Below are 9,201 nucleotides of genomic sequence, written 5' to 3'. Positions count from 1 at the left end.
GAACACGTGTAAACGGGTATCAATGATCTAAAATATAAAACTTGATGTAACTTCCGCTTAATTCTGACTTTTTTATAGCCCTGTGCGATTTGAAATTGAAGCATACTAAATTTAACAAGATAAACCGGATTGTATCGCTGCTGAAGCGGAATACTTCCGGGTTGTTGCCCTTTCAGTCGTGTAGAATGAATCTCTTTCAAAATAGCTGTTCAAGGACATCAGGTGAGTCAGACCTGGAATGGTGCTTTTTTTATGTTTTTTTTTTTTTTTTTTAGATAATGCAGAAGTAGCGCTGGTCTTGTTATGTCATGTTTTGTTTTTGTTGTTATCGACGCTGAACTGATATCACCCCACCCTAACTGGGTATTGTGAGTTTCTGAAGAAAACTTAAGCCATTCAAATCATATGTTGTTGCTAACGCAGATATGCGCTAGGTTTGAAGAGCAGCAGATCGCGTGCTTTTCAGATTGCACTGTTGTTATTACCTGATGTAAGGAGGAAACTGGTGGTATGACACTTAAATAAGTTAATATCCATATTATGTTGCAGCTGTGTTTTACAGAATTCAAGGCTTGATTAGATGGAGTTGGATCTCATATCCGTGCTGTGGTATATTATTTTGATTTACGTCATCGTTCAGCTGGTGCGGTTCATCAGGGCAGATGCAGACCTCACATTGCTTTGGGCAGAATCGTTCGGGAGAAAACCCGGTGAGTGAACGTTTCAGTCTGTGGCCGTTGGCATGTATACCCTAACTTTAAATTTCCACAAAAGGTTTTTATTTTAGTCAACTGAAATGCTGGTGCTTGGCCAGTTTCAAACAAGATAACATCAGAAAGTGCAAGTTCAAGTCTGAGGGACACAGTTCTCAAATGTAAAAGCAAATAACTCTTTAAATTGAGCTCTAGTCACAAGGGAAATGAGTTTGATGGTCCCCAGTGGAGTCGTCATTGCAAAAACCTTCACAATTATACCCAGGACTGAATGGCTGGGAGTATTCAGGACAGGATTGAGAGGGACAGGCAGAGCTATTGGAGGAAGTTGCCTTGGTCTTGTACCCTTAAGACACACACACACACACACATAGACTGTCAAAGTTTGCCAGTTAAAGGACATAAGATCATATCTACCTGTCTACTTATAGAACCCTTTCCCATCTTTCTGTTCATGTTTCCACAATTGGTTTCAGAGCACTGTACAAGACAATTACAGTATGATACGACTGCTATCAAGTGATTTCTCTTTTTCACTTTGTTTAATGAACAGCAGACCAGCTGTGTGGCAAAGTCGTGTGGATTACTGGGGCGTCCAGCGGAATAGGGGAGGAGCTGGCTTATCAGCTGGCAAAAACCGGAGCTTCGCTCATTCTGTCTGCAAGAAGAGAGAACGAGCTTCACAGGGTAAAGCAAAACTGCATTGGTACGTATGTCATATTGAATTGTCTACTGATGTTGATACGATTTCTGTTGCATAGCACTTGTCTTATTTCCATCCTGATCACAAGCATGGCCATGTAACTAAAACCTGCAAATTTGTACACTGCTATGCAGTAGGAATCTTCACCGCTGTTGTCAGTGTATGGTAATATTAAGACATGCAACTGTCAACCTAAAAGTGTAGCTGTTTTAATTATTGGTTTTATTGTGTTAAAGATAAGAGGTTTTTTATTCTTAAAATTAGAATAAACAGGGTGTACACAATTCCATAATTCTCTCACCTTTACTTAATTTCTGTTATTTGGTTTTCAACTCTGTTTCACTTTTTCATTACGCCCTTGACTGATTTGCTGATTAGTTCAACGCTTTGTGCTTCCACTGTAATGAAAATAAAAACTTGTTAGCAGCAGTAATTAACTCAGCTAGGCCATTACAACGCGCATACACAGGTGTAGAAGGTGAGACCAAATCAAATTAGTCTGAATGTCTTGCCAGTAGTCTCACATTTTGATGATGCAAAAATAAAATGTGAGGAACTACCTAGATCAGGGCTGGCCAAAGTTGTTTAGTCCACTCCTGGTCTTTGTTCCAACCCTGTTCTAAATTGTGTAATTGAACCAATTAAACCTCCACACAGAAGCAGTTAATTATTGTTTTACATGTTATTCCTGGAGTGGAATGGCCCTCCGGGGTTGTGGTTGGACAACCTTGACCTAGATGCATAGTCATTTTAATGGTCTTTAGTGGAGAAAATGTTGATGTGAATTGTGCTGATTTCAAACTTAAGAATAAATAAAGTTTCAAGGATGTAATAAATAACAAGCAATATAAGAATCGGAAACCGAATGACATGAAGAATATGTGGGTAAGAACATGATTGTATTTTGTACACCCTATTTGTTGTGAACAAATCATTATTACAGTTTTTTTAAGGATCGTGAAATAAGTTCCTTCACTTGTTTTATGAACTATGTATACTGTCTATATTTAGATTCTCAAGCAAATTTAATCCACCATATAAAAAAGCCGAAAGAGAAATGGTCTAGCCTCAAAATACATTCATGTTAGACTACAGACATGAACAAGTTTAGTATCAGTAACCCTTAGTTAAATTAACTTTTGACAGCACAATAACAGAATTCCAGGCTTTCTCCTTTTTCTTTGGATTAATGTTTGAATTTGAACACAAAACAGCCTGGGCTGAAATGCTTTGGCAACATGTTTGGGAAGAAAAGGGATTGGTTCATTGCCAGCGCTTTCAAAGTTACAACACTTAGTGACAGAGTGCATGGCTTTACTGCCCATTCATTTCATTTAATCTTTTTTTTTTCCCAAAAGCATCAGATAATAACTACTGCTTGCTCTTATAATTGGAAGGCCAAGTGTGAATGTTTCATCTCCTGCGATGAATTTAAAACACTGTTCTCCTTTTATTTAAAGAGCAGAGCAGCTTACAAGAAAAGGATATTCTTGTTCTTCCGCTTGACTTGAACGCAAGAGGCTCCCATGAAGCAATAACAAAAACAGCCATCGAGCACTTTGGCAAAGTAAGAGCTTTGATGATTATGAAATGGTTCTTCTTTTTTTTTCTTGTTAAGAGTTTCTTCTTGTGTTTCACAGTCCACGCAGCTCTTTCATAAGATTAACTATTTACACACTTGATTGATTAAGCTTAAAATGTGACAAAGGACTGTTAGATTGGTGCCAGGCTTTACTGTAGAGTTATAGGACAGCGAACATCTGTGTAGTGGAATATTAGCACAAGTGGAAGTGAAGTGTTTCCTATAAGTGTTGATATTCACTGTCCTGCAACTCAGTTATATAGTCTATTGTCAATTTCATTGAAAAGACAGAAGAAGGTTGATGGAAGAGAATACTGTTGAGTGGCTGAGGTAAGTGGCTGATTGTGATGTCACCGTTTTGAATGGGCATCGCAGTTGAATGGAATTCTGAGAGGTGCCTTGGGTATGGTTTTTGAAATCAGGTGTCTGAAAGTGGCACCCCCGTTTGAGGTCACCAAGAGAGTTTTTCTGCGGTGTGTCGTGGAATACAGAAGGCGACACATGCACTCTGGCCGAAAGATCCTGAGCCGTCTATAAAATCACAACTGGGCTAAATTAGACCTAAACTAGAGGCCACGGGCTCAGGTGTACTAAACTCGGTTCACGTTTTGTGTTAAAGATTTAATCAGTTCATCCTTATCAGGATGCTTTTTTGGATTCTTAGAAGTAGAATAAACAGGATGTACAAAATGTAATAATTCTCTCACCTTTGTAGCATTTCACCCTTTGAATATCAAGGACTACTTAATAATTTAATATGAAGGCTATGCATTAATTGCTGCAGTGCAAGTCAGTAAGTAAATTTAAAAAAAAAAAAAAAACACACACAAACAGCGGCAACATAGTTTAGTTACCTTAACACTGGGGATAATTATTATAAATCTTGTGTTTGTTCTGATCTTGTGTCTGCACATCACGGCTCATTATTCAAGAGGTGTGGCATGTGCCTATCTTTGACCTGGGGTCTCCGTTTCGATACAACAGAAAAGAAGCATGTTGGTAAAGAGCCGATGCTGAGTAACACAGAGCTGCTGTCCTGGAGCAGCACCCGCGGGGTCAGGAGTTTAGCTCATCCAGCTGTATTTAAAGCAGACATCCCTGCCAATGCTCCCTGTATCTGTTCCTCATTGAGCTGCTGGTTAAGACGCACTGCTCTGGGCCACAGTGTCATACCATTAGAGAAAATTAGACTATCTTCCCACTTTAGCGATACATTCAGTGCTCTAGAGTAGAGAGCAATGCTGGGAGGTACTGATCGCTGTGCCGTGAAGCAATTCCAGTGTTCAGTTTTTAAAAAATGTGGCCCGTGATTACATTAATTTAACAACTCTGCAATCTGTACTACTGTATCACATAGCATTGTGTTTGAAAACTGGCTTTGTCATCGTGCACTGCATGTAGGAATTTACAGTATGTTTCTCTATAAATAGGTGCTTTAGTGGGCCCAAGGTTGATCAATTATTTCAGAGGCAGTCATTTCCAGAAGTGCTTTGTCTGTTGACACAAAGCGATGGTAAATGAGGTATTAATTTGCTTAGGAAATTTAAATTCTACACTTAATTGCTTGAAGTTTTTCTGCACCTACTGGACTGTGTATATGAGTATCCATCATACAGTATGTCGTGTAAAGCAGTCGGTCTTGTCTATAACCATTTTTGAGTGCCAGCAGTGCTGCCAAAATGATTATGGTGGTTCAGCCAGCTTCAAGACAACAGAATCAGTACTTTTATATTTTCCTACAGACTCTTTCTTTTCTTGCCGTTATCAGATTGATATCTTGTTGAATAACGGCGGCCGTTCCCAGCGATCCCTGTGCTTGGAAACTGGCCTCGATGTTTACCAGGCTTTAATGGAACTCAACTACCTGGGAACAGTCTCACTGGCAAAGTGTGTGCTGCCTCATCTGGTGGAGAGGAAGAGAGGGCAGATTGTGACCATCAGCAGCGTGGCCGGGTTGGCTGGAGTCCCTCTTGCTTCGGGGTATTCTGCTAGTAAACATGCACTGCAGGTGAGGTAGCTCTGTGAGCTGGCTCTCTGGGACACCTTGTCATGCTCATGTAGAATAATCTCACTTGCTGTTACATTCAGATATACCATGCATCTTACTGGGTCTTCTAAAGGGTCCTTTTTTATTCCTTTTGGCAGGGATTTTTCAACTCTCTCAGGTCTGAGCTGGTGGATTTTCCAGAAATTACAATCAGCAGTGTTTGTCCAGGTCCTGTCCAGTCACAGATTACAAAACATGCTTTCACAGGAGACTTGGGAAAGGTACAGTGCTTGGATTGTCTGGAACTTTTGTGTGTTACTATTCTTCTGCTGGTTTACCCAGCCCTCTTTATTGAGCCTCTGAATACCACTGTTTATGTCAGTAGCTGACCTCACCTGCTGTCGACTCACATAATAGTATATGTTCAGATGAGGATCCAAAAGGAAAAAAAAAATAGCAGCTAGCTGGCACTATGGACTAATTCACTAGCCTGCGCCTTTCACGTATAATGGACTTGGTTGGAATCTATTAAATTAGCCTCCAGTGGGCCTTATTAGTCAGTTGTCAGTGTTTGCTTGAGCCCAGGACTGAATGGCTGAAGGTGTTTAGGTCAGGATTAAGGTGCAGTCTGTCACACTGCACAGAGTGGACAATAGCCAGTGAGATTAGGGTATATTTAATTGACCGAAACGATTGGTTCCTGAGCAGTCTGTGAGATTGATAAAACCCTCCCCTCCCGTTTTAACGTGGTTAAATGGTTGCTGGTTGCTTTTTGCTGTTACTGTGAGTGTTTCTGTCTTGCACATGAAAGGGCCTTCACAATTGTTTCGGTTTCCCAGGTTACCTTTAGATAAACAGAAAGGTGCTTTCAGGTATACTGTTACCTGGTCTCAGAGTTTACAGTTTAGGTCCCTGTTTGTTAAACTTTCATCTGTCCTGTTATTTGAAGTCCACTGTACCTCACATCCCTTGGTCCATCCAGGGCAACACTGTGCTTGTTCAGAGGGGCTGTAGAGGACCTGTTTTCAGAACTACCTGTCCAGCACCTGTCAGGAGCACTGGAACTAAAAATCCTAGAACTTCTCACCCTTTTTGAAGCAGGTGCAAAGAGATAAAATAATTTAAACAACAAGCATAATACACAATAAACTTTAACAGCCTGCAATTTAGGGGGTCATTGTTTTAGGGGGGGGGATGTTTTTAAAGATTTTACGTATTCCTGTATAATGCTCTCAAAAAATCCAGCTTTGGCTCTTACAGAAAATGAACAGGTGGTTGATCTAAATGCCAATGTTTATTTCTGGCTAGTTTGATACCATTATACTGTACTGTATATATAGCTCCTCTCCTGCTGCATAATACATATAACATATTATAAACTTACCTGACAAAAATGAAAATAAAAACATTCTTCCTGTATTGTGGGCTTGTTGTTTAGGCTGTGAATTCAGACACAGATCAGTCTCACAAGATGTCTACGTCCCGCTGCGTCAGCCTCATTCTGGTTGGGATGGCTAACAATGTGAAGGAGATGTGGATATCGGAGCAACCTTTCCTGCTATTCAACTACATGTGGCAGTATACACCTACTTGGGCCTGGTGGATCACAGATGTATTAGGGCAAAGAAGAGTGAAAAACTTTAAAGCTGGAATGGTTTGTGTACAACTGAATTCTACCCTGCAAAGTGTTTTAATACAGGAATGTGAAAAGCGAGTATTTAGAGAGGGAGGGAAAGTATATTAAATGCATTGCTTGCCTTAACAGCTCTAGTGTCAGCAGAAATGGCCATCGCATTTAGGACTATTATATTTAGTTTATTTATACCAAAGATTACACCCATGTTATGCAACTGTATATCTTTAGAATTTTGGCTCTCTTTTCTTTTGGCTCAGTTTGCTGTGTCTGATCACAGTGATTCATTCAAGGCTTTGTCAGAGATACATTGTTAAAAACGTTTGGTCTATTTTTACTTCTGGTGTTATGAATGAAGACCTTGTGATTGGGTGTACAAAGATGGATGTTATTAACCATTAGTGAGGAAGTCTGTTTACCATTCACTTTCATTGTGATTTCATATCCTGTTATCTTACACCAATCACCACAAAAGCTCAAAAGCAGGTCTTTTCAAAGCCTGGATTTTAGTTTGAAAAAGTCCAACTCGCTTATCACGAAGTAGAGGACTTGTACAGTGTACAAGTAGCTCCTTTGCTAGTATACAAACTTTATATAATTTAAAAAAAAAAAAAAAAAAAAAAAAAACAGTGATAAGAGTTTTATAAGATTTGTGAAAATTTGAGGCAGTTATTATGTCCTACATGTAGAGTGTCAGAGAAATTTGATAATGAAAAATGCCTCTGTCAGGAGTGTCTTGATTTTGAAATGAGGGTGACAGCTAGAAAAAGATCTTTTTCATAAATTCATATAATTTGTATTAAAAATAAAAAATACAGTGCTCCCTTGCTATAAGGCTCTCGGATATAACGCTCCTATAACATGTCCCCCAATTCCCTATCTTAGTAAATACAGTACCGGTGTTGTTCAAATTGTAAACATATTCTCAGTCTATCTCCTGTTTCTGTCACTCCCTTTTGATACCATATCTAAACTGAAGAAAAGCGGTGCTGGCACTTATAGTTTAAAAACTGTTAATTATAATGATCCACGAGTGGGAACGTTACCTTTTTTTAAATTTTTTTTTTTTTATAAATGTAGCGTTGATTACATGGTGTTTGGTGCATGGTTAATTCACGGAAAGTTACATTTTGCTTCACTATATGTGCATTATAGAGAGGGTTGTTTTGTATTTTAGTCACATGTGTGTTATGTGTCCCGCGGCGCCCCCCCCCCACCATGTTTAGAACACTTTTCGGTTAGAAAACTCATATTGTGTCCCCCCCAGGACCCACGTTACAGCGAGGGAACACTATATGTGAAAGAATAAGGTTCACTGCAGTCTATATTAATTCTTGTGAATTCATGTATTTCTTTTTTTTTTTTTTTTTTTTTGGTTACAGGATGCTGACTTCTCCTATTTCACAAAGGCAAAGACTTCCTGAAGCTGATTTTTCTCTTACGAAATTCAGCACAAACTACACTGTTGTGCTTCGTGATCATGAAAAATTTAAATAAAGTGTTAAGTAACTTTCAAGGTTCTTTCCATGTTCCTTTGGACAGACCATTGTATTATTTAATAGAATGGGTAATGCAGTGTTTCAGTTTTAATGCAGTGGGCATGTTGCTGCACCCCACCCCAAGAGCTTTCAGTTGAGTGCAGAGATTACTATGTAAGCAATCAAAGTGCAACACATAATGTCGGTTGTAATGCAACATTATTTAGTCTCTCAACCACTGTTGGGAGGTTCTTATGGACATTTTTACATTTTTGAGTTAGCTATTTAATGGGCCTGTAAAATTCCTCAGTGTCCACAGCTGGCCTTATTGCTGAGGATCAGTTAAGTTTAACTAATTTGAGATGCTGAAATAAACAAAATAAAAACGTCATACTAAAGAAAGAAATAATGTCAAAGCAGTGTAACATGGTGTAGTACTGAATTGTTGTATAATACAGCCTGCACTTGGTTTAAGTTAAACCTAGAACATCTATAAACAGGATGTTTTCCTTGCAGTGTTTTTAGGGATATCTAGTTTAATTGTTTCAAGGGCATAAGTTTCAGTTCACAAGTGGGACAGGGAGGGTTATTCTTAAACATGACACATCCCCCACTGCAATTAATGTTTGTACACGGTTTTAAAACAGACCATCCTTACACACTTTGTTAATTCACCCAACTTGCTTAGCAATTGATACCAATGGTAAAAGGAGGTATAGAAATACATACCTAAGAGTCACACTATAGTAATACATTAGTGAGCACATTTTAAAGGATGTCTGCACATTTCACGAAGAACACATTTACAAAAAAGCTAAATAAAATGACCAAAAAAAAAAGTTTTGTTAAAAGAAAAAGGGCTTTGCCTAAGGAAATAACTAAATCCTGTAAATACAGCAAAACATATTCTGCAAATGATTAAACTATCTAAGGTTTGTACATGCAAATGTATTTTTCTAAGTGTCACAATTTTTAAATCATTTTGTAGAGAACTTCTGTCCCTGGAAAATCACACACTTTGGTGCTCAGCATGGATATCTTTCTTACAAAATGAAAGTCAAGCCTGTTTTTACTTAGGCCAAACAACCTAAAGTGTTTAATCTAT

The 9,201-nt window shown here is 38.6% G+C and overlaps 1 protein-coding gene across 3 annotated transcripts; it reads left to right on the top strand.

The window, feature by feature from the left end:
• Positions 1 to 117: 117 nt before the first annotated feature.
• LOC121330349 (dehydrogenase/reductase SDR family member 7-like) lies at positions 118 to 9,000 on the top strand. 3 transcript variants are annotated; one of them, XM_041276809.1, is made up of 8 exons: positions 118 to 222; positions 550 to 710; positions 1,267 to 1,419; positions 2,877 to 2,983; positions 4,767 to 5,006; positions 5,144 to 5,266; positions 6,424 to 6,639; positions 8,001 to 9,000. In XM_041276809.1, exons 2-8 carry the CDS (start codon positions 581 to 583, stop codon positions 8,040 to 8,042), a joined length of 1,011 nt encoding a protein of 336 aa, XP_041132743.1. In that variant the 5' UTR covers positions 118 to 222; positions 550 to 580; the 3' UTR covers positions 8,043 to 9,000. The 3 variants fall into 3 exon arrangements, with proteins under 3 accessions (XP_041132743.1, XP_041132741.1, XP_041132740.1); XM_041276807.1 differs by lacking the exon at positions 8,001 to 9,000 and having other exon boundaries at positions 1,270 to 1,419; positions 6,424 to 7,218; XM_041276806.1 differs by lacking the exon at positions 8,001 to 9,000 and having other exon boundaries at positions 6,424 to 7,218.
• The last annotated feature ends 201 nt before the right edge of the window (positions 9,001 to 9,201 follow it).

The sequence above is a fragment of the Polyodon spathula genome, chromosome 17 (assembly GCF_017654505.1).
Source record: "Polyodon spathula isolate WHYD16114869_AA chromosome 17, ASM1765450v1, whole genome shotgun sequence".
Classification (NCBI taxonomy): domain Eukaryota; kingdom Metazoa; phylum Chordata; class Actinopteri; order Acipenseriformes; family Polyodontidae; genus Polyodon; species Polyodon spathula.
This window is presented reverse-complemented; position numbering and strand designations above follow the sequence as displayed.

Coding starts and splice junctions, on each gene's coding strand:
- LOC121330349 (XM_041276806.1), top strand. CDS start 581: ATGGAGTTGGATCTCATATCCGTGCTGTGGTATATTATTTTGATTTAC. Junction 711..1,266: donor ATCGTTCGGGAGAAAACCCG/GTGAGTGAACGT, acceptor TTTAATGAACAG/CAGACCAGCTGTGTGGCAAA. Junction 5,007..5,143: donor CTAGTAAACATGCACTGCAG/GTGAGGTAGCTC, acceptor TCCTTTTGGCAG/GGATTTTTCAACTCTCTCAG.